Source organism: Trichomycterus rosablanca, chromosome 9 (assembly GCF_030014385.1).
Source record: "Trichomycterus rosablanca isolate fTriRos1 chromosome 9, fTriRos1.hap1, whole genome shotgun sequence".
NCBI classification, from domain to species: domain Eukaryota; kingdom Metazoa; phylum Chordata; class Actinopteri; order Siluriformes; family Trichomycteridae; genus Trichomycterus; species Trichomycterus rosablanca.
In genome coordinates this window covers 22590413-22615540 of record NC_085996.1, presented here as the reverse complement: position 1 = coordinate 22615540, position 25128 = coordinate 22590413, and the positions used below count along the sequence as shown (strand labels likewise).

General features: G+C 39.3%; 1 protein-coding gene, 1 long non-coding RNA gene and 5 other non-coding genes across 7 annotated transcripts in view; 1 reads left to right on the top strand and 6 right to left on the bottom strand.

Annotated features, from left to right (window-relative positions):
• Nucleotides 1-11406: 11406 nt before the first annotated feature.
• LOC134319983 (uncharacterized) lies at nt 11407-20130 on the bottom strand. Its single transcript, XR_010013590.1, has 8 exons — nt 20049-20130; nt 15510-15571; nt 15204-15265; nt 14903-14963; nt 14587-14646; nt 12293-12357; nt 11988-12040; nt 11407-11589 (listed from the first exon to the last, which is right to left on the bottom strand). It is a non-coding gene; the product is annotated as an uncharacterized LOC134319983 (long non-coding RNA).
• LOC134320970 (small nucleolar RNA SNORA26) lies at nt 12115-12228 on the bottom strand. The gene has a single exon (XR_010013777.1). It is a non-coding gene; the product is annotated as a small nucleolar RNA SNORA26 (small nucleolar RNA).
• LOC134320967 (small nucleolar RNA SNORA26) lies at nt 14730-14850 on the bottom strand. Its single transcript, XR_010013774.1, has one exon. It is a non-coding gene; the product is annotated as a small nucleolar RNA SNORA26 (small nucleolar RNA).
• Nucleotides 15037-15156, bottom strand: LOC134320969 (small nucleolar RNA SNORA26). Its single transcript, XR_010013776.1, has one exon. It is a non-coding gene; the product is annotated as a small nucleolar RNA SNORA26 (small nucleolar RNA).
• Nucleotides 15342-15462, bottom strand: LOC134320966 (small nucleolar RNA SNORA26). The gene has a single exon (XR_010013773.1). It is a non-coding gene; the product is annotated as a small nucleolar RNA SNORA26 (small nucleolar RNA).
• LOC134320968 (small nucleolar RNA SNORA26) lies at nt 15648-15769 on the bottom strand. Its single transcript, XR_010013775.1, has one exon. It is a non-coding gene; the product is annotated as a small nucleolar RNA SNORA26 (small nucleolar RNA).
• Nucleotides 20131-23243: 3113 nt separating the features above from the next.
• Nucleotides 23244-25128, top strand: part of usp46 (ubiquitin specific peptidase 46) — a 30313-nt gene continuing 28428 nt past the window's right edge. Inside the window, exon 1 of the mRNA XM_063001264.1 lies at nt 23244-23510. Coding sequence (XP_062857334.1) covers nt 23475-23510 — 36 coding nt within the window. The 5' untranslated portion in view covers nt 23244-23474. The remainder of the gene's footprint in view (nt 23511-25128) is intronic.

The following is a 25128-nucleotide window of genomic DNA, read 5'->3' as shown; positions in this document are numbered from 1 at the left end:
GAGGGGATCATACTCTGTTTCAGAATGTCACAGTACATGTTGGAATTCATGTTTCCCTCAATGAACTGCAGCTCCCCAGTGCCAGCAACACTCATGCAGCCCAAGACCATGATGCTACCACCACCATGCTTGACTGTAGGCAAGATACAGTTGTCTTGGTACTTCTCACCAGGGCACCGCCACACATGCTGGACACCATCTGAGCCAAACAAGTTTATCTTGGTCTCGTCAGACCACAGGGCATTCCAGTAATCCATGTTCTTGGACTGCTTGTCAGCAAACTGTTTGCGGGCTTTCTTGTGCGTCAGCTTCCTTCTGGGATGACGACCATGCAGACCGAGTTGATGCAGTGTGCGGCGTATGGTCTGAGCACTGACAGGCTGACCTCCCACGTCTTCAACCTCTGCAGCAATGCTGGCAGCACTCATGTGTCTATTTTTTAAAGCCAACCTCTGGATATGACGCCGAACACGTGGACTCAACTTCTTTGGTCGACCCTGGCGAAGCCTGTTCCGAGTGGAACCTGTCCTGGAAAACCGCTGTATGACCTTGGCCACAATTCTATAGCTCAGTTTCAGGGTGTTAGCAATCTTCTTATAGCCCAGGCCATCTTTGTGGAGAGCAACAATTCTATTTCTCACATCCTCACAGAGTTCTTTGCCATGAGGTGCCATGTTGAATATCCAGTGGCCAGTATGAGAGAATTGTACCCAAAACACCAAATTTAACAGCCCTGCTCCCCATTTACACCTGGGACCTTGACACATGACACCAGGGAGGGACAACGACACATTTGGGCACAATTTGGACATGTTCACTGTGGGGTGTACTCACTTATGTTGCCAGCTATTTAGACGTTAATGGCTGTGTGTTGAGTTATTTTCAGAAGACAGTAAATCTACACTGCTATACAAGCTGTACACTGACTACTCTAAGTTATATCCAAGTTTCATGTCTATAGTGTTGTCCCATGAAAAGATATAATGAAATATTTGCAGAAATGTGAGGGGTGTACTCACTTTTGTGATACACTGTATATAGTGCCCCTTCACTTTTTCCACATTTTGTTACGTTACAGACATATTCGAAATCCGATTTGAGTATAGTTTTCTTTTAAAAAATCTACATGAAATAGCCCATAATGACAAAGTGAAAACATGTTTTCAGACATTTTTGTAAATCTTTTAAAAATGTAAACATTTAAACATAATAGGTACATAAGTATTCACACCCTTTGCTATGACGCTCAAAATTGAGCTCACGTGCATCCAGTTTACACTGATCATCCTTGAGATGCTTCTACAACTTGATTGGAGACCACCTGTGGTAAATTCAGTTGATTGAACATAATTTGGAATGGCACACACTTGTCTATAAAAGGTCTCACAGTTGACGGTGCATATCAGAGCAGAAACCAAGCAATGAAGTCAAAGGAATTGTCTTTAGACCTCCGAGACCGGATTGTGTCAAGGCACAAATCTGGGGAAGGATACAAAAACATTTAGGCAGCATTGAAGGTCCCGAAAAGCACTGTGGTCTCCATTATTCGGAAATGGAAGAAGTTTGGAACCACCAGAACCCTCCCTAGATCTGGCCGCCCGACCAAACTGAGTAATCGGGGAAGAAGGGCCTTGGTCAGAGAGGTGACCAAGAACCCACTGGTCACTAAGGCAGAGCTCCAGTGTTTCCTTGTGGAGATAGGACAACCATCCAGTAGGTCAACCATTGCTAACACACTCCACCAATCAGACCTTTATGGTAGAGTGGCCAGATGGAAGCCACTCCTCACTAAAAGGCACATGGCAGCCCGCTGAAGGATTCTCAGACCAGAGGAATCAAAATTCTCTGGTCTGATGAAACCAAAATATAACTTTTTGGCCTGAACTACAAGCATCATGTCTGGAGAAAAACAGGCACTGCTCATCGCCTGGCTAACACCATCCCTACTGTCAAGCATGGTGGTGGGGCTGTGGGGATGTTTTTCTGCGGCATAAACTGGGTGACTAGTCTGCATAGAGGGTAAGATGACAGCAGCCAAATATAGAGAGATTCTTCAAGAAAACCTGCTCCAGAGTGCTCTGGAACTTAGACTAGGGCGATGATTCATCTTCCAACACGACAATGACCCAAAGCACACAGCCAAGATAACAAAGGAGCGGCTTCAGGAGCAGTCTGTGAATGTCCTTGAGTGGCCCAGCCAGAGCCCGGACTTGAATCCAATTGAACATCTCTGGAAAGACCTAAAAATGGCTGTCTACAGATGCTGCCCATCCAACCTGACTGAGCTTGAGAGGATCTGCAGAGAAGAATGGGAGAAAATGCCCAAAAACAGGTGGGCCCAGCTTGTACAGACATACCCAAGAAGACTTGAGGCTGTGATTGCTGCCAAAGGTGCTTCAACAAAATTAAAATTAAGCCATGGGTGTGAATACTTATGCACCTATTATGTTTAAATGTTTACATTTTTAATAAATTTACAAAAATTTCTAAAAACATGTTTTCACTTTGTCATTATGGGCTATTTCATGTAGATAAAAAAAAAAAAAAAACTATACTCTAATCGGTTTTCAAATATGTCTGTAACCTAACAAAATGTGGAAAAAGTGAAGGGGTGTGAATACTTTCTGATGGCACTGTATATAATATTTTGTTTATGCATTTTTCTCCCCTTTTTCTCCCAACTTTTATCGCTTCCAATTGCCCAATTGCGTCATGCCTCCTCTCATGCCGTCATGCCGGCCCTGGCTCTGACTTGAGGAGTCAGATGCTAACCCACGTCCCCTCTGACACGTGAGCAGCAGCCGTATGCATCTTTCCACCTACACTAGACGAGATCAGCACTGTATACGGAGAGACATACGTCTGCCAGCAGAGGTCGTAGTTGCATCAGTTATGAGAGCGTCCCTATCCGGCTTAATGCCCTTCCCCTATATGAACAACAAGCCAATCATTGTTCATGTGGGTGCTCAGCCCAGCCGGCAGGCAGAGTTGAGACTCGATACGATGTATTTGAGATCCCAGCTCTGGTGTCAGCATGTGTTTTTACTGCTGTGCCACCCGAGCGGGCCAAATTTTTATTTTTAATAATTAATAAATAGCTTCTCTAGTATTATCAGTACTTGTGATGTTGTTAAGCAAACTGTGTAAATAAAGGAGAATAAAGGAAACAAAAGGTTGTGAGTTTAGATTTCTTCTAGACAAAAGAGTGATTATTTCAAAAGGGTAAGAAGATTTTTATAGGCACTGTGTATATTACAGAGTTTTAAAGTGAGTGTGTGATGCCTTGTGATGGTGCCCCATTTATGGTATCTATTTCCCCATTGTTACTTTAATTATGGTATATATTTCCACATTGTTACTTTGATTATGGGGGCAGCACAGTGGCTCAGCACTGTCGCCTCACAGCAAGAAGGTCCTGGGTTTGATTCCCAGGTGGAGCACTCCAGGTCCTTTTTAAGTTAGAGGAGCATACAAAAAAATTTAGTGGCTTTAACTATCTCTCTGAGTACTATTCAGGGCATAACCAAGAAGTAAAAAGTGTATGGGGCCACCAACAATTTGCCAAGATCAAGGCAAGAAAGTTCCTGGGTTCGATCCCCCAGGTGGAGCGGTCCGGGTCCTTTTTGTGTGGAGTTTACATGTTCTCCCAGTGTCTGCGTGGGTTTCCCTTCGGTTGCCTCCTACAGTCCATAGACATGCAAGTGAGGTAAAACGGAGATACTAAATTGTCCAAGACTGTGTTTGACATTAAACTTGTGAAGTGATGAATCTTGTGTAACCAGTAACTACCTGTCCTGGCATGAATGTAACCAAAGTGTATAAAACATGATGTTAAAATCCTAATAAATAAATAAATAAATAACCTTTGATTATTGTATATATTTCCTTACTGTTCCTTTAATATGTTTTGAACCCAGTAACCTGACCTGGATAAAGACTTGGATAAAGTTCGCAATGGCGTTTTATTAGAAAGACACCAGGATTATTTGAAATACGCTGGATCATAAAATTCAATATATTTTGGCTTAAGAGATGGCATAGCATAAATGTTTTATACTTAAGGGATAGGAGTTTTCTTCACCTGGGGAACCTTTTTTAGTTTTTGTTCTTTTTTTACTTGCCTGCACCATCCCAAATCAGAAGAAAAGTTGGGACAATATCGAAAACACAAATAAAAAACAGTGTGTCTTACATTGACTTTTTTCACTGCAGACAGTCTGAACCCAAGACACTGTATTCAGGAAGATATTACCCCAGGTTCTGTATAAAGGAGAAGAATCAAACTGAAGGTTTAACCAATTAGCACAAAGAGGTATTACAGTCTACTCTAGTATAGCCCAGTGGAATGAGACTTTATCTAAAAGTCAGGAGAAATAGGTGAGGGATTTGGCTTAAAGCTGGGTTCCAACAAAGTCTTACCAGGACAGGATCAAATTCAGTAGGAATTTTATATAGCACTCAATGCCTCCTGTGAGGAATCTACACACTGGCTCTGTTTATGTAAAGATTTTCTCCAATCTGATTGAATTCATTTCAATTTTAGATGGAGACTGACATGTTTACAAAAATAATCTGAAAAATCTCAGATTTGCACGCTACAAGTAATCTGATCCAAAATGACTCACATGTGTTAGGTACCACTGAGCGTTACCATGTCAGAGTAAGAGGAGCAGCTGTATGTTACCTGAGTTTTCAGTTGGTGTGTTTTTTTTTTTTAATTGCTTTAATTGCTCACATTCACAGAATGTAATTGAATCAGAGCCTCTCAGGTGGTGCAGTGGTAAAATACGCTAGCACACCAGAGCTGGGATTTGGAATACTTTGCATCGAATCTCAGCTCTGCCATCCGGCAGGGCTGGGCGGTAGAGGGACCTCATAACTGGTGCAATAATGACCTCTGCTGGCTGATTGATGGCGTCTGCACAGAGTAGAAGAATACTGCTGATCAGGGTGTGGCTCTCTGTGCAAAAGGCAGATCTGCATATGAACTCGCCTTGTGCAGGTGAAAAGATGCAGTCGGCTACTGCTCACTTATCGAAGGGTGCCTGTGTCAGTTTGCTCTCCTCAATTGGAGCGGGGGTCAGCACCAGTAGAGAGGAAGCATAATGCAATTGGGTAAAAATTGGATGCACTAAAAATTGCATTGGAAAAATGCATTTAAAAAAAAAAAAGAATGTAATCGGATACAGCTGTCAGAATGGCTGTTATTCCACATATTTAAAAGATTATTTAGAAAATTACCTACATTCTTCAATTAGATAGAAATAATATTTGGAATGGCCTCAGACTAGTTTATTCTAAGGTGTATACATGGACGGATTTTATTATGATTGCACTATTAGTCAGATTATGAATGGATTATGAGGCTAGTGTCAAAGTAATAAGCGTCCAGTTAAACCACGACCAAGGATGTGGCTACACACTATCCAGGCTACACACTATTGCCTTGTTATGTCACAGTTTAATTATAAAACAAAACATATGGTCTTATGGTCGAGTGTCCACATACTATTGGCCAGATAGTGTACAACATAGCTCATTAGACCTCCTAATCATCAGAAACTTCCCATTTTGATTTAGCTGTCCACAGATTCTCTGAATTTTTAGGGATCATCAAGGTACATTTTTCCCCAGAGGTCAGACTTAAGCTGACTGTAAGCTTTAATATTTCTGTTGGTTAGCAGTGCTCATGTCCTTGCTACCCTATAAATCCAATTTTAACCTAGCCTCTTCTGTATTGTGGAGCTATAAAGAATGACATTGCAGTTTTTCAGATGCTTTTTCTGGAAATGTGTTTAACTGAGCCTTAAGATAGGGTGACCATATTTTGGTTTTTAAAAAAGAGGACGCCTGGTTCGGGGAAGGAGGGGGGGGGGTTGTTTCATGTCGTTGGTGACACCATGGCAATGTGTATGGGGTAGAGGTTTAAATAGTTGACAAATGAGTCAATAACCATCCAGCTGTGCTACTGAACTTTAATAAATGTACAGCTGCTCTTTAACAAGGGCCTTTATGGTCACATAATCTTATTCCTTCACATTCAGCGTTAAGCCCTAAACAATAATAACAACAAATTAAAAAACAGTTGTCACCTATAAATAAAAATCCCCCTATTTTTTAGTTTCTTTAATGTATTGTACAATCGTATCAGCCGACTTATTGGGAGTGTTTTTAACTTTAATTTGATTCACTTTAATTACTCGCTCCCATCAGTAGAAACCCAGCAGTAAGGTGGGTCTTCTAGTGCTTGCTGAGCAATTTCCACAGAATGCAGTGCCATCACGGTGTTGACAAGAGCCTCTGTGTTAGTACGTGCACGTGAAAATCAGACTTATTTTAACAAAACAGATAAACAGAAGACCTAAAAACAAACCAATGCAAAAACATACACACAGAATAGCGAGTGCAGACTAGAAAAGCCGAAACATTTTTGGACGCATTTTTTAGGTCTCAAAAAAAGGACATGTCCGGGAAAAAGAGGACGTATGGTCACCCTACTTAAGATAAACTTTTGCTGACTGACGACTAGCTTCTGTTAATTTCAGGAATTTATGATTAATTTATTATAATGATGACATTAGTGTTCCAGTAGAAACGTTTAGGTGACTACTACACTTTAATAGTAACGTTTAATTAAAGTGAGATTTTTTTTCTACATGGATCGACTGAATTTAAACCTGGCTGTTCTCAGTTAGCTTAGATTGCTTACAAGTTAAAATTATATGTTGGCAATTACTTTCACAAGTGTGAAAGCTTGTTTTTTTTAAATACATAACATTGTTATCTTTTTCTCGGCTATAAAATTACAGAATAAAGTACATTCATTAATTAGTTTAGTCATATCATGCATTTATATATAATGTGTAGAACAACAATAATCAGTTACAAAGCATTAACTTTAGTTGGTGGAGCACACTCCTAAAGTTGACCATACTATTTCATAACTCGTCTGCCTTCACTCTCATTATTGGTCCTGTCTCTATTAAGGTTGGAGTTGCACAAGCCAGAGAAAACAGCATGTAAGTAGCTAGCTGTCTAGCTAGTTTAACTCTACTGTTTTCTGTGTTTCTGAATTAGATCGTGTGAAGTGCAAACTGATGCATATTTGCCTGAAGGTAAAGTTTAGCTAAGTAACGATGTACCTGAACTGTTGATTTTACCTCCAAGTGTTAATTAGGAGGGTTAGACCCCCACAAAATTGGAACCATTGATGTAAACATAGTCAGTTTCTGCCTTTGACAAAATCTGTGAATAATTTTAAATACTTGAATACATGAATGCATGTACAATGATCAGCCATAACATTAAAACCACCTCCTTTTTTCTACACTCACTGTCTATTTTATCAGCTCCACTTACCATATAGAAGCACTTTGTAATTCTACAATTACTGACTGTAGTCCATCTATTTCTCTACATACTTTTTTTTAGCCTGCTTTCACCCTGTTTTTCAATGGTCAGGACTCTCACAGGACCACTACAGAGCAGGTATTATTTGGGTGGTGTGTTAGTGTGTGTTGTGCTGGTATGAGTGGATCAGACACAGCAATGCTGATGTAGTTTTTAAATACCGTGTCCACTCACTGTCCACTCTGTTAGACACACCTACCTAGATGGTTCACCTTGTAGATGTCAAGTCAGAGACGATCGCTCATCAGTGGTCACAGGACGCTGCCCACGGGGCACTGTTGGCTGGATGTTTGTGGTCGGTGGACTGTTCTCAGTCCAGCAGTGACAGTGAGGTGTTTAAAAACTCCAGCAGCACTGCTGTGTCTGATCCACTCATACCAGCACGACACACACTAACACACCACCACCATGTCAGTGTCACTGCAGTGCTGAGAATGACCCACCACCCAAATAATACCTACTCTGTAGTGGTCCTGGGAGAGGAATGATCTTTGAAGAACAGCATGAAAGGGGGCTAACAAAGCATGCAGAGAAACAGATGGACTACAGTCAGTAATTGTAGAACTACAAAGTCTTTCTATATGGTAAGTGGAGCTGATAAAATGGACAGTGTGTGTAGAAACAAGGAGGTGGTTTTAATGTCAGGGGCACAGGGGCTTTGGAGTTACAAAGGGTAAAGAGTAAGTTTAAATGGCTGTTGACTTTATAAAACTATAAACTTAAAAATTAACTTCCATGATTTCAAACTGATCAAACAGTTTGATGGTTAACTGCTTATTTCCAGGAAAAGAATGTAGTACATGGAATGGACAGTAATTTTTGAAATGGCCCTTTCTAATATAAATACATAAATCAATGCATGATGTCCCTACAAATGCCCCTTTTTTTTTTTTTACCTTTAAGCAGCCACCCCTCTAAGAAATACCTGCACTGGCCTCATTTTATTTCCAAAACTGTCCTTAGAAATAAAAACACACCTCTGGAATGAAGAAAATGCCTTGGCTCTGCATACAATATTTTTTAACATGTTTGAAATGTTAAATTTATACAGAATCTAGCAAAAAAAAGACCTTATGAAAGCTTGACATGCAAACGTATTAAAAGAGAAACACAAAGTACAGCCCTAAGCATTTCTTAATTACAGTGCCGTTCTCCCAGAATCTTCTGGAGGGACACTGTGTCTCCGATGGTCGTAATTGCTCACCTGTCAATCAGAGGTGATTCCCAAACAAACCCAGGCATGTGTACGAAGCTGTCCATCTCTGAACATTTAAATACACCCCTGATACATTCCAGACAACTTCAAAACAGACAGAACTGCCTGCATTGAGCTCTTACAGTGCAGAACATTAATCGAACCTAGCTTCTTGGAACAAACACAGTTCAAACAAAGTGCAAAGAACAAACCTGCTTACTAAGAAATGTTCTGTCATAAATCTCAGTTCTGTTATGGTGGTAAATCCACAAGGAGTGTTTATGCTAAGCCTGCCAGCACACAAACACACTTAAATGTTACTTAACAAGAACATCCCATCTTAGGTGGCTTGCTTATGTAAGTAAACAATGTTAAGTTACCTGACAGAGGAGAAACATAAATAAATCGAATGGTAACCCATGTAAAAACACCCAACAATGAGGGTTTGTCAAAGATTTGCTTAGAAATGTGCACTTCCACACAGGGGTCTTAACCATAAGCACAATAGTTTCCACTCATGAGCTAACATGTGTGGGACTGATTTTAAAGTATACTGCTTATGTACTGATTTCATTTGCTGCTGCACAATGCTGGCTTTGTTTATCCCACACCGCATACTCATAATCCAAGCTGGCGCTCAAGCAGGGACAACAAGAAACACAGCATTCTGTACATAATAAATTATGTGCTTTAAATGTAACCAGATACTTCTGTTTTTGCATTTCAGGTCACTTATGTTGTCAAACTGTGGTGAGTACTACTGGTGGTACTTTAAATCTTCACAGGTGGTACCTAACTTATCTATTTAAATTATACATAAAAGTAAGCTCAAGTATAGGATTTACTTTATTATTTATTTATTTATTTATTAGGATTTTAACATCATGTTTTACACACTTTGGTTACATTCATGACAGAAACGGTAGTTACTCGTTACACAAGATTCATCAGTTTACAAGGTTATATTAAACACAGTAATGGACAATTTAGTGTCTTCAATTCACCTCACTTGCATGTCTTTGGACTGTGGGAGGAAACCCAAGCAGACACTGGGAGAACATGCAAACTCCACACAGAAAGGACCCAGACCACCCCACTTGGGGCTGAACCCAGGACCTTCTTGCTGTGAGGCGACAGTGCTACCCACTTAGCCACCGTGCCAACAGTTTAAGAATGTTTCTCAACATGCAATTGTAAGGAATTTAGGGATTATCATCTACAGTCCATAATATCATCAAAAGATTCAGAGAATCTGGAGAAATCTGTGCAAGTAAGCGGCAAGGCCGAAAACCAACACTGAATGCCCGTGACCTTCGATCCCTCAGGTGGCACTGCATTAAAAACCGACATCATTCTGTAATGGATATTACCACATGGGCTCAGGAACACTTCAGAAAACCATTGTCAGTGAACACAGTTCGTCGCTCCATCTACAAGTGCAAGTTAAAACTCTACTTTGCAAAGCGAAAGCCATATATCAACAACACCCAGAAACCCGCCGGCTTCTCTGGGCCTGAGCTCATCTGAGATGGACTGACGCAAAGTGGAAAAGTGTCCTGTGGTCTGACGAGTCCATATTTCAAATTGTTTTTGGAAATCATGGACGCCGTGTCCTCCAGGCCAAAGAGAAAAAGGACTGTCCAGATTGTTATCAGTGCAAAGTTCAAAAGCCAGCATCTCTGATGGTATGGGGGTGTGTTAGTGCCCATGGCATGGGTAACTTGCACATCTGTGAAGGCACCATTAATGCTGAAAGGTACATACAGGTTTTGGAGTAACATATGCTGCCATCCAAGCAACGTCTTTTTCAGGGACGTCCCTGCTTATTTCAGCAAGACAATGCCAAGCCACATTCTGCACGTGTTACAACAGCATGGCTTCGTAGTAAAAGAGTGCGGGTACTAGACTGGCCTGCCTGCAGTCCAGACCTGTCTCCTATTGAAAATGTGTGGCGCATTATGAAGCGCAAAATACGACAACGGAGACCCCGGACTGTTGAGCAACTGAAGTTGTACATCAAGCAAGAATGGGAATGAATTCCACCTACAAAGCAACAATTAGTGTCCTCAGTTCCCAAATGCTTATTGAGTGTTGTTAAAAGGAAAGGTGATGTAACACAGTGGTAAACATGACCCTGTCCCAACTTTTTTGGAACGTGTTGCAGGCATCAAATTCAAAATGAGTGAATATTTGCAAAAAACAATAAAGTGTATCCGTTTGAACATTAAATATCTTGTCTTTGTAGTGTATTCAATTGAATATGGGTTGAAAAGGATTTGCAAATCACCGTATTCTGTTTTTATTTATGTTTTACACAACGTCCCAACTTTATTGGAACTGGGGCTGTATTATTTATTAGGATTTTTACACATGTTGGTTACATTCATGACAGGACAGGTAGGTTTATCAGTTCAAGTCTTTCATGTCAAACACAGTCACGGACAATTTTTGTATCTCCAATCACCTCACCTGCATGTCTTTGGACTGTGGAAAGAAATCGGAGCTCCTGAGGGAAACCACCCCAGACATAGCGAGAACACGCAAACTCCACACAGAAAAGACCCAGAGCTCTTCACCTGGGAATCGAACCCAGGACCCTCTGTGTGAGGCACCAGTGCTACCCACTGTGCCACCCCAGTCAATTATATAATATGCCAAACTTCATAAAAAGAACATTTAATCTGAAAGGTCTAGTGGGTCTGATGGTCAAGATATCTCCCACTCATTATTTAAGATATGACCTGAAGAATAAATGAAAACCTAGACATCGTATTTCATTTTGCAGAAATGATCAATTAAACTTTGTTGTATCGTCCTTACACAATTTTATTTATATTATTCATAAACAAGGTAGTACACAAGGCTTGCTTGACAGCTTTGCATTCATGGAGAGCTTTTCTTCTGCTCCTAAGCAGACAGACAGCCAGATTTTACTGTATTGGTCTTTAAATTGAAGTAGCAATGAGATGCACGAGCCTGCATACCTGTTGAAAAATGAAAGGCTGGTAAATACATTAATTTTTCCCTTTAAAGTTTAAAATGATTACTTTAGTATTGAATCATTTCTATTGTATGGTATCTAGTATTCATGAGCTTTGCTTAGCAATAGTGGCAAAGGAAGTGGCTAAGAAAGGACAAATTGTGGGCGATGTTCCTCGCACAGGATCCAGGCATATGAAGAAGCCCTCTGACCCCAGTTTCAGCGAGGGTTGCTTTACCCCCCTTTAATGGCCACTAGAAACACAGAGAGCCTCCAGTGGGCAAAGCATAGGAGGGAACACTGACTGTTCCACCAATTCAGTGTACCATTAATGCAATATATATATATTTTTTTTAAATTGCTTGGATGTGACAGAATGGTTGAAATATAAAGGCATCTTACCCAAGTACTTCTGATATTGCAAGGTTTCACAGCTCTCACTTTCCATTCACCATCTGTGCACAAGAGAATTGTATTGACAGTTATTTCTGGTAAGGTCAACTAGATAAAGTAAATGCATTTATGAAAAGCTTATTTCTCCCGACAGGATCAGAAGCCATCACTTCAGGTTTTTGAGAGAATTCTTCTACCCCCCTGTGTTATTCATTTAGGACATGAGACATGAACAGTCTTAAATGGGCAATAAAGGGAATAAGTCTGTTAGCGCTTAAAGAAAGTGCTGAAGAAAATTCTTGATTAAGACTTACCTGAAGGTTTGTTGTTGCTCCAGTTGCTCCATTTCAACCAGGAGCCATGTTCTCAGCTGTCCAAGCTGCAAAACAATAAAAAATTAAACATCAAAATGCCATACAAATTTAAGGAACATTTTCCAATGTGAATCTTTCAAATAAGGTAGAAATATCTAAAGAACACAACTGTTGAAACATGAGTTAGCTAGGTAGTTTACAGTCATCTCATTAGTAAAAGATATGCACTCATGTTACTTATTTATCTTTACTGCACACAAATTAAAATGTACAGAACCAGTGGCTATCTAGCTAGCATCTTGCACTACACAGAAAACCGTATGTATGCCAACCTGCTAATCATAAAGTTCCAGTGGAGCCGTAAGAGACAGTGGAAGCCTAGTGGGTAGAGCTTTGAGCTATCAGTCAAAATATTGTCGGTTCAAATCCAGGCTCTGCTATGCAGCCACTGTTGGGCCCTTGTGCAAGGCCCTTAACCCTGTCTGCTTCAGGTGAAGCATACAATGGCTGACCCTGTGCTCTGACACCAGTCTCCAAACATCTGGCATATGCAGAAACAGCATTTCACAGTACTGTACATGTGTATATATAACAACGGCAATGTATAACAAAGAGTCCATGTATTTCAAACACCCCAGTGCCAACAGGTTCAAAAAAGAAAGAAAGGCTTTCTTCTGTCCCAGGACGATTGTCTTTTTTGACCTTGCTTTGTGCACAGGGACACAGTTCACCGGGTTCGGCAGGGTGGAATTCCAGTGACCTGCACAGTGAGGCCTGAGCTCAACCTCACTGAACACCTAGTAAGCAAAGCCTGATGCTCTTTTGAACAAATGGGTGCAGACACACACTGACATTTTGTGCAAAGCCTTCACAGAAGTGTGGAGGCTGTTTGTAATGAGAATTGGGGTGATCAAGCTCATGGTCAGGTGTCCACAAAACTTTGTTCATACAATGTATAATACAATGGTTGCAGGGAAATCAACAACGGTTCATCTTGTAACCATTAGAGCCAACCCCAGATACTTTAAAAGGAAATGTCTGAAGGGTCTGAAGCAAGGAAAGAAATCAGTCACTGGTTTTGCTTTTCTTTCTTTAAGAGAATTTTTTACCAACTGGTTCTGAACACTTAATACACACTAAATCTTAAACAAAGGAAAAAACATTATGAAATGAAATTCTGTATTTATATGCCAATAATGCAGTCATTATAAAAAGCAACACTTAGAAGTGTTTAAATACTACATAAACATCAAAGCCCCCTGCATACAACTGATAAATGATGTGTCAAAGTGGGAAACTTGGTGAATTCTCCCAATAGGCAGATAAAATAAAAGCCAGGTTGGGATATTTGTATGGCAAAAGTCAGTCTTTAAACAAAGTATGTGTAAGCAATGTTTCTAGCACAGGATCCAGGCACAAAAAAAGCCCTCTGACCCCAGTTTTAGCAAGAAGTTGCTTTACCCTCCTTTAATGGCCACTAGAAACACTGGCAGCCTCCAGTGGGCAAAGCATAGAAGGGAATGTCATAATTGCAGTCTACGTATATGCTCCTGTAATCATCAACCTACACCACTAAAATATGTAGATTTGCTATGTGCTATGTGAATGTGGTTGGCAAATGTCCCTGACATTTTTGCACACAAAGGCAAAAATTTTTAAGTTTGTTTGTTTAATTCTTAACGCCATGTCAGCTGCTATGGCTATTACCAGAGCTAGCTAATGTGGTGGGTCAATTTGCTTTATTATGCGCATGGTGGTTAGGAGTGTTAGATAAAGGATGTGTTTGATAGAAGTTCTTGATTTACAGACCAGGCAAGTGTGGGCCTGGTCTCCTTTTAGCAGGTAGGTATTGGTCAATTTGGTGTGTCCTATGCGGCATCTTGTTCCCATCGTTTTTTGGGGTACTGAGCTCTATCAGCGTTTATGGTAGGGTGGATCTCATATAGTTTGTTGGTATGAGTTTCACATTATTTTTGCCTAGCTTCTGTGGTGTACGCTTTTATGGCTCATCAGGGATCAGATGATGGGTAAGGACATTGTTGGAGCAGGGACGTTATAGCTTGCTTTGCTGTCAAGTCTGTTTTTTTTTTTTTATTTCCTTTAAGGCCAGTGTCCTGGGGCAAAATATTTAAGTAAATACTAATATGGCCTTATCTGTTGCTAGTACTTTGTTTTGTAAATCATCATTGTTGCTTCTTGCATTAACAGAAAACCACTGAGGGGACAAATGTTTTGGGTTTGTTTGCCAACCATATTTTGCTTAAAACCAAACCACAGATAAAAGCTCTGGTCACCTGGGGACTTGTAGCATGAAAGATATGTCATTTTCCCACTTCACATTTTCCATTCAGCACCTGTGTACAAGAACATTTGTTTAATGTTAAGGCCAATTTAACCAACATTGATTTATAAATCAAATAAAACAAACATTTGAGAGGTTTGTTTCTTCCGACAGGATCCGAAGTTAGGAAATTTTAGCTTTCACTTCAGGTTTTTGAAAGAATTCCTCTACCCCCCTGTGTTAATCATTTAAGACAAGATAGGTCTTAAATGGGCAATTAAGGGGACAAAAAGTAGTGAATATTAAGATTAGTTTCTTATAAAACTTACCAGGTACAGATTGGTTCCAAATGCTTATAACAAGCAGATGCTACATTCTCAGTTTTTCAACCTGAAAACAAAGATACATAGATACAGTTCACAAAACTGCAAAAGTAAAAAGCATTAATATTGGATCATGAGCAAATTATTTCTCCCGACAGGATCCAAAGCAAGGAAGATACAGCCGTCACTTCAGGTTTTTGAGAGAATTATTCTACCCCCTGTGTTAATCATGTAAGACATTATCAGTCTTAAATGGGCAATAAAGGGGTTTGAGCAAAACAGCAAATGGCAGCATCTCACAACTCACCTGCTGAGGCTTTATGCAGGATGTTGTATTCCAACCAGGTGCAACATTCTAATTTATCTGACCTGTAAACAGAGCAAACCATTTTACACAGTGTCAAAAAGACAAATTAAAAAAAGCATTTGGTGTAGATCAAGGGCAACGTGTTTCTCCCGACAGGATCCAAAGCAAGGAAAATACAGCCTTTACTTCAGGTTTTTGAGAGAATTATTCTACCCCCCTGTGTTAATCATGCAAGACATTATCAGTCTTAAATGGGCAATAAAGGGGTTTGAGCAAAACAGCAAATGGCAGAATTTCACAACTCACCTTTTGAGGCTTTATGCAGGATGTTGTATTCCAACCAGGCGCAACATTCTAATTTATCTAACCTGTAAACAGAGCAAACCATTTTACACAGTGTCAAAAAGACAAATTAAAAAAAGCATTTGGTGTAGATCAAGGGCAACGTGTTTCTCCCGACAGGATCCAAAGCAAGGAAAAGTCTGCCTTTACTTTAGGTTTTTGAGAGAGATTTTTCTACCCCCCTGTGTTAATCATTTAAGACACACACAGTCTCAAATGGGCAATAAAGGGGAAACTCAGTAAACAAAATAAATGTGACTCGAAGTACTCGAACTGTTTATTCCACCTAAACAGTTAAGACAGCATTATACATATCAACACTGAAAAGTAAGTGTCTTCCCAGGTACTACCAAACATAAAAAAAAAGGGTTTTGTTTTATAGGCATGCTGTTCAAGTTACTCAGCCAACTTAGATTATGAAAACCTGTTCATTAGCAGCAAGTACATCATACTGCCAGACACCAATGTTAACATAACCTAGATTTATTTATTTATTAGGATTTTAGCTACACACATTGGTTACATTCATGACAAAAATGGTAGTTACTCATTACACAAGATTCATCAGTTCATAAGTTTAATGTCAAACAGTCATGGACAATTTTGTATCTCCAGTACACCTCACTCACTTTTTGGACTGTGGGAGGAAACAGAAGCTTCCAGAGGAAAACCACAGACACGAGGAGAACATGCAAACTCCACACAGAAAGGACCCGAACCGTCACACCTGGGGATCGAACCCAGGACCTTCTTGCTGTGAGCAGGGGCGGAGCCAGGGGTTGGCCAGTGGTGGCCATGGCCACCATAAATGAATCTTCGGCCACCCCTCCGGCCCCCCATCACCACTTTGCCGTCAACTTTTTTTGCGGAAGCATTTCTGCACGCAGGTGTTCTCACAGGGACGCAATTCAACAGCGCACCTCAAAGAAGTAGTTCTCCCCCAAAACCGTGCAGTAATACACGACATAAAGGTCAACCACCAACACAATTACAGAAGCAGTACTACATAGTGCTACTAGTACTATTTAGTAGTATTTGTGGCGAGCTACGAATAAAGGTGCAACCGGGCTCTGCGCGTTCCAGTGTTGCCAGATTGGGCGGTTATCCGCCTAATTGGGCGGATTTTGTTGGAAAACAATTTAATAGCAGTTAAATAACACTTCTATTTAAAAGAATATATTCCGTTTTAAGAAGCTCCAGCATTGTAGAAGGCTGTTAAAAGTAAAGTCTATTTGCAATGCTGATTTGGCTTAATAGTGTTGGTCAGTCTGTATCATATTGTTGAAAGAAAATTTAAATTTGTTTTCCATGCATTCACACTAGCATGTTCTGGGGTTCAAATGAGTCTCATCAGTACACACAAGTTGGCAGCCAAATGATAATGTATTGCAAAGGAATAGCTTTGAAATTCGTCAATGTGTGGGTGGCAAAGATGCATCTGGCTGCTGCTCGTGTTTCGGAGGGGATACGGGTTAGCTTCAATCACCTCCGTCAGGGCAGGGTTCGGCATAGACAGAGAGGAAGCACGATGCTAATTGAACAATTGGATGCGCTAAAAAGGGGAGAAAAAGGGGTAAAAATTATTTTTTAAAAAAAATGTTGATGTTGAGATGTGTTTGCTACTTGAACTCTGTGAAGCATTTATGTGAGCTCTAATCTGGGGTGCTGATAATTTACGGTTTCTGAGGCAGGTAACTCTAATGAACTTATCCTCTGCAGCAGAGGTAACTCTTGGTCTTCCTCTCCTGGGGCGGTCCTCATGAGAGCCAGTTTCATCATAGCATCTGATGGTCTTTGCGACTGCACTTGATGATACGTTCAAATAAATTTTCCGGATTGACTGACCTTCATGTCTTATTGTAATGATGGATTGTCGTTTCTCTTTACTTAGTTTAGTGATTCTTGCCATAATATGAATTAGAACAGTAGTCAAATAGGGCTAGCCACTGTATAGACCTTTGTACTAACCCTACCTCTGCACAATACAACTAATGGTCTCAAACACATTAAGAAGGCAAGAAATTAACTCGACAAGGCACAATTGTTAATTCAAAACCATTTCAGGTAACTACCTCATGAAGCTGATTGAAAGAATGGCAAAAGAGTTCAAAGCTATCATCAAAGCAAAATGTGGCTACTTTGAAGAATCTAAAATATTAAAGTTATTCTGGTTCGTTTAACACTTTTTTGTTTACTACATAATTTCATATGTGTTCCTTCATAGTTTGGATGTCTTCAGTGTTAATCTACAATGTAAAAAAAAATCAAGAAAAACCACTAAATAAGAAGGTGTGTCCAAACTTTTGACTGGTACTGTATATATATATCAGTGGCGATTTCTCTAAGACTGCAAGGGAAGCTCAGCTTCCCCTAAAATGTCAAAAATTAAATGGTCAAATATGTACAGTTGTGTTGACATTTCATTGACTACAAATGCGTTAGAACACGTTCATCCCGAAGACGAGTTCGTTCAGAATCAGCTACTTATCACAAATTGACTCGATTTTGTTAACTTAACTCATACATTCCCGGAGCCTCAATGCATTTGCCCGCAGAAGCTGAGCGTCTCTTCACTTCTATGGGACTGCATGAAGGGTTTTTTTCATTGCTTCGAAACTCGCCAGTCATTGGATAAATGCCACGATTTTGTCCCGCCCCCGGACGCTGAGCGTCTCTGGGGGTGAATGGAGCTGTGGGCGGGTCTGGACGCTGAGCTTCTGCAAGATGATTGGAGGATCAGTCGAGAGTCTAAAACCCGTTTTGATTGACAGCTAGTTTGAGCGCTACACTGTCACTTCTCAAAATCAAAAACTTTATTGGCATGACAAACAGGGCCATTCGTATTGCCAAATCAATACACTTAATCATTAGTCACTTAATCACTGGGAGCTTCAGAGTCCCATCGCGGATTTTGCGAGTGAAGTCGAAAGACAAACTGCAACCCATTTCAGGCCATTTTCTTGAAAAGGAACGGAGGACAGAATTTATGTATAAATAAATTAAAAAATTTTATGATGTAAGCCGACAATGAGCTTCCCCTCTTGAAAGACCAGCAGCCGCCACTGGCACACACGCATATATATATATATATATATATATCGATACCTTGTGCCTAGTGCACGTTGCTGCGTTAACGCAGGGATTTTCAACCTGTGGGGCGGCAGTGCTTGTCTGGGGGGGGGCGCGAGTGCCTGACCGCCTGACTAAAGCAATTAATTTTTCACCCACGGGAGACAGATTGAATTATTCTCACTGACCACGCTCACACGCACGTTTAATGTTATTTAGTTCCGTTTGAAAAAAACAAAAACCTTCAAAATAGAGCTAACAGCTAAGATAAACCGGTTACAAAAGCAGCGACCGCTGTTATAGGACGTGTGTGTGTCTTTAATACTCTGTTCAGTGTCGATACAAGTGATTCAGGAGTCGACTCATTTTAAGCGCAGCGTAAGTTTCTTTTCTCAGTCATCTCTCCGTGTTTACTGTTATAATGAATGATGCGGTTGTAAATAAACACCAACTACTACAGAACATTTTGTGTGACTCGCTTACATTATAAAGCTCAGGCTTAATTATACTGGTTATTACCACAGAGCGGGAGCCGACTCAGAGTCGTTTACGATTTACCGAGGTGAACCACGAATGTACAGTATGTGCTGATAGAATCGGCTCAGATGGGATCGGACTGTATTATCTTTTTAAAGTAAATATTTCAATCAGCAGAATCGCATCGCATGTATGATGTGCACAACGTTAATTACGTGCGTTTATTAATGAACGTTAACGTTAGCTTGTCAGAAGCTTTCTCAATGATGTCTGTGCGGTGGTTTTTTTTTTTTTTTACAATTAGTGATGGCAACCCAAGCAACTGTTCCACTGCACTATTTTACACTAAAAACTACACTATTCCATAATGCTCCAGATTGCATCATTCTAAATAGGTATCGGTATCGGCGAGTACAAAAATACATGTACCCATGTATCTTTAAAAAGATAAAAAAACTCGTACTCGGTTGGGAAAAAATGGTATCGATGCATCCCTAATACATACACATATACACTTTCTATAGTTTGAGGTAAACATGCAGTGGACGATGCAGCATTTGCATCTTTTTAAGTCTATTTCTAAAAGCATACTCTTCTTCTATATTTACTATTCTATATCGTGATAGACTGATTAAAAAACGTGCTCCAACACAGGGAGTGGGGGCAAACAGTTGTTTTTAATACTTTTAGTACTGCCACTTCAATAGGGAAACGGAAAAGATCCGATCTGATTAACCGAAACATTCTCAGATATTTAAGGCTTGTATAAGCTGGACTGTGTGCGGCTTTTCTGCACATGGCTAAGCTAGCATAGCCCACGTGGCTGAATCACGTTAGCAGAGCACTAGCTACTCAGGATAATAATTGCTACAAAGCTAACGCGTATTCCCTAATGTTCGATTCCCTCATCTTTCCCTCATCAGTTTTAAATAACAATCACTTTAAAAGACAACTGACCTTTCGATTTGTCCACTGCACACAGACATGGTGTACTGACGAACACTCAGCAAGATACTCCTTGCTTAAAGAACCGCGAGGCAGAAGGGGAGAACGGAAATGTGGGTTGTACACATGCGCAGTGCGAGACGGAGAAGTGGCTGCAGATCACGTTTTAAACAGAGCCGTAGATAGAGAGAGTTGCGACACTCCTTGATCTCGCCGCTACGCGGTCACGTGGTTCATGTAACCCTCAATAGTTCCAAACAAACCCGGCGCTGTCATGTTCTCATATGGGACAGGCAGCAGTAAATGACATATTAAACAGTAAATAATAAACATTTGTACAATTTCTGGGTATTTTCAACTGCCTTTACATTTACTGCATCTGCTTTAATGTCAGTTTGGGATATAAAGTGGAAGATTGATGTTTATAATGACTTGTTAATAGGTCGTTCTTGTTAACACAGTACATTATATTAGCATACATTACATAATGCGATATCATTAAGTAGTAGAGACAATATACAGTGCAGAGATTAAAGTTTTTTTATGTTTTGTTTTTTACATAAACTAATCTCCCTTCACTTTCCTGAGGATTCATAATAATAATCATTTTGGTTAAACACTAAGTCATGTGGCTGGATTCATAAGGTTTACCTGCACTGAATGAACAGATTCATAAACACACTACCGTACCTTTAACATTATAGTGCAGGTACATGAAATAGCATTCATTCATCTCTTATTTCATGAGTGATTAATAATTTATTCTTACATGTAATACATTAATGAATTCATTATGAATATGCACAAGTTCATTTTGTCTAATGTAAGTGGTGGACAAGGTACACAAACCATGTAGTTGAGTTAAAGTAGAGATATCCAAGGTAAAATATTACTCCAGTAAAAGTAGTAGTAATAGTAAAAAATACTCTTTACCTCCACTTGAGTAAAGTACTAAAGTATTTACCTTCAAATGTACTTAAGTATGAAAGGTAAAGTAGCATGATTTATTATGGCTTTATGTTTTATTATCATTTCTGTAATAAGACTCATTTTAGGTGAAAAGACTCTAGTGTCATTAATTTAGCTTAACTGACTAAGCTAAATTCGGTTATACCTATTAATTAAGATAAAAATGTAACATTTAGTGCTGAGCAAATGCTAAACAATAACAGTATTAAGTATATTAATGACATCAAATTCATTATTTTTTTTAAAACAAAGCAACAAACAGCTGAAAATGCTTGATAAGTAGTGGAAATGAATGGGGCTCTATGGGTTGTTTGGAACTTTTGAGCAGCCCACGATGCGGAAGCTGCGCAGAAAAAATGTCTCCGCCCCCTTTACAACGGTTCCCCATGAGAGAGTCGCCACTCTGTTCTCTCTACCGCTCTGCTTTTAACTAGTAGCGGAATTTATGAGAATAAATTTATTTACAGAATTATTGATAATAATTTTTGTTTAGTATAGTGGTTTTAAACATTTAATTATTTATTTGTGTGTATAAGTGACATGCAAAAATAGGCATGTTTAATGTGATTTCAGGCCATGTTAATTTTAACCAAAATGTACCAATATACTGTATGTGCCAGATAGTAATAATAATAATAATAATGCAACGTTTATTCTTGATTATGTGTCTTAGTAATGCAGGTTGGTGCACTGCTTTACCAATCCAGGTTTAATCCTGTCTTCCTGTGTTAGGGTTGGCATGGAGAGAACTTATGAGCAGTAACAATTATGAGAGGTTTAGTGTTTCTGTATCATAATTTTAATACATTAACTTATGTTAAGCTTTTTTAACGATGTCTTTTAAACTCTCTCTCAAAAAAAAGCTGATTCTTACAATTTCTTAGAACCCCGAGCTTAACCCACAAGTTTAAAAAGTGAAACAGTGAGGAAAATCCAGATAAACACAGATACATGTGGAGCTTTCAGACTGGATTTGACACAAATGCAGATTCGTCTCATATGTGCACTTTGATGACGTCTTACTGCACCGCTCAAGCAAAGCGCTAAACAAAGTGTTTGTTCACTGTTAATTTGAAATAAAAAAAACATTTTCAAAAGGTGAACACATTGATTTTAAGGGAAATATTGAGTTTAAGGGTACAAATTTCTTGACGAAGGGCATTGAGGTTCAAAGATTTTGAGTTTAGGGGATGTTGACTTACAATGTACCACTGTATTAGTAAATATTTATTTATTTATTTATTATAATTTTAACGTCAAGTTTGATTACATTCATGATAGAATTGGTAGTTATTCGTTACACAATTATTCATTTAGTTATTCGATTTTTGGTATTATATTATTAGAATTACTAAGATAGTATAGCCTTTTACTATCCCACAGGGGGAATTTTGCAACTTAATAAAGACATATAAAAAGTGTTTATACATATATTAAAAAATAGAAATGTAAGAATTATAAAAAGATATAAAAATTACAAAAAATAATAGTCTTTAACAGAAGTTATCAGATATTGCACTGAATACAGGTATTGCTTCAAGTTTGCTTTAAGTGAGTGCAGATATAAAAACCATACTATTATTGTGATGGTGATTGTGTTTGGGCGGTGCTGGTTGTAAAGTCATTTGTCATTTTTTATTTATTATAAGTAGAATTATTATTATTATTTTCAGTCCTTTTAATTTTCACTGATAAACATCATGTTTTGTCATTGCTTACAATGTATAACCACTGTCACCTCACAGCAAGAAGGTCCAGGGTTCAATCCCCGGGTGGGGCGGTCTGGGTCCTTTCTGTGTCAACGTGGGTTTCCTCCGGGTGCTCTGGTTTCCTCCCACAGTCCAAAGACATGCAAGTGAGGTGAATTGAAGATACTAAATTGTCCATAACCTTGTGAACTGATGAACCTTGTGTAATGAGTAACTACCGTTTCCTGTCATGAATGTAACCAAAGTGTAAAACATGACGTTAAAATCCCAATAAACAAACAAACAATGTACTGTATAACACTTAATGCATGGAATTGGGTTCTGAGCTTTGATTGGTTGAACGGTCTGTAAATCAATTTGCTGTACCGCCTCATTTCTCAGTCATCAGAGCAGGTTCAGTATTGGAGGGGGCGGGGCATGCGCTGTACGGACTTTGTTAGTTTGTTACCTGCCGCCAGCACTGATGTTTATGTACTAAAAATCCTTATAGTGCTTTCATCTGATCAGTGGTTGTTTAGAAAGTAAAATGAACTGATCTACAGTTCTGAGAGCTTTTAGCCATTAGGGTTGATTTATATAGCTTTTAGTGTAGAATAAGATGCGGTGAGAGCCGCTACTGCATGTTGTGAGTCAGTGCTGTGTGTTTATACTAAGATCTGCAGTTGGCCTCTTGGTCCAAGCTGCCCAAGATCCGCTAGTTTTGTAATTACAAGCATGTTTATTTCATAAAGATGACGGAGAGGAGCAATCTGTGAACTAAATGACTGTCAGAAATATCGCCTCCATTTGTAATATGGTAAGTCTACAAGCTAACTAAACTAATTGCTAACCGGCTAGCCAGCTAACCCAGTTCTTTCTTGTGTGGGATGCTGATGTGCATGGTTCAGAGAGACAAGTGTATACAGCCTTAATAACCTGCATGTTCTCACTGTACGATCAGGAGGGTGTTCCAGATGTGCAGATATCTCCCTGGTACCGTCTAAATCGAAGTGCAAGATATGTAGTAGTCCAGTTACGGTTTATAGTTAAGTGCTTGTTTTCTATGCATTTGTACGTTTTCAGTGTAATAAAGGGGATACAGGTGGTACCTTGAAACTCAATTGGTTCTGGGAGTGGCGTTGAGTTTCAAGGTATTTTTTCCCCTTAAGGATGTATGGGAAACCTGCTAATGCGTTCCATGGTCCTGAGGAACTGCATATATTTTAGGTTAATATACAACAATGGGGTTGTTTTTGACACTTATACACTGAAAATAACACAAATATAACATAAAACACACTGAAATACAATTGAAAACAGTTAAAAAATAAATAACTGTTGCACAAAGCTTAACGTGACTTAACATATGAGCGAGGAATTTAATTACATACATACTTACAGTACGGTTACAGTATACAGTCTAAGCAATTGAGGGTTAAGGGCCTTGCACAAGGGCCCAACAGCAGCAACCTGGTAGTGGTGGGGCTTGAACCAGCAACCTACTGATTACTAGTCCAGTACCTTAACCACTAGGCTACGGCTTAGTGGAGAGTACTTATGAGCAGTAACAATTGGTGTTTCTATGTCATAATTTTAATTCTCTCTCTCTCTCTCTCTCTCTCTCTCTCTCTCAAAAAAGCTGATTCTTACAACCTTGAGCTTAACCCACAAGTTTAAAAGTGAAACAGTGAAGAAAATCCAGATAATGTGAAGCTTTCAGACTGGATTTGACAGTTATTTCACAAATTCAGATTCGTCCCATATGCACACTTTGATGACGTCTTACTGCACCGCTCAAGCGAAGCTCTGAACAAAGTGTTTGTTCACTGTTAATTTAAATTATTATTATTTTTTTTTTATTTTTTTTTATTTTTTTTTTAAAAAGGTGAACACGTTGAGTTTAAGGGTACAAATTTCTTTTGAAAGATTTTCAAAAAGATTTTGAGTTTAGGGGACGTTGAGTCACAAAGTACCACTGTATTAGTAAATATTTATTTATTTAGAATTTTAACGTCATGTTTTACACACTTTGGTTACATTCATGATAGAATTGGTAGATATTCGTTACACAATTATTTGTTTAGTTATTCGATTCATCAGTTCACAAGTTTAATGTCAAACACAGTCATGGACAATTTTGTATCTCCAATTCACCTCACTTGCATGTGTTTGGACTGTGGGAGGAAACTGGAGTTCCCGGAGGAAACCCACGCAGCAAACATGCAAACTCCACACAGAAAGGGATCGAACCCAGGATCTTCTTGCTGTGAGGCGACAGTGCTACCCACTGAGACACCGTGCCGCCCCTGTTAGTAAATGAAAAAGCATAACAAAAACTGCATCCAACCACACTTCCAGATGTTCCTTTCTTAGACCACTTCAAAGATGTCAGCAATTTTAGTATTCATGATGAGTTTTTCTAGTTTATTGTATTT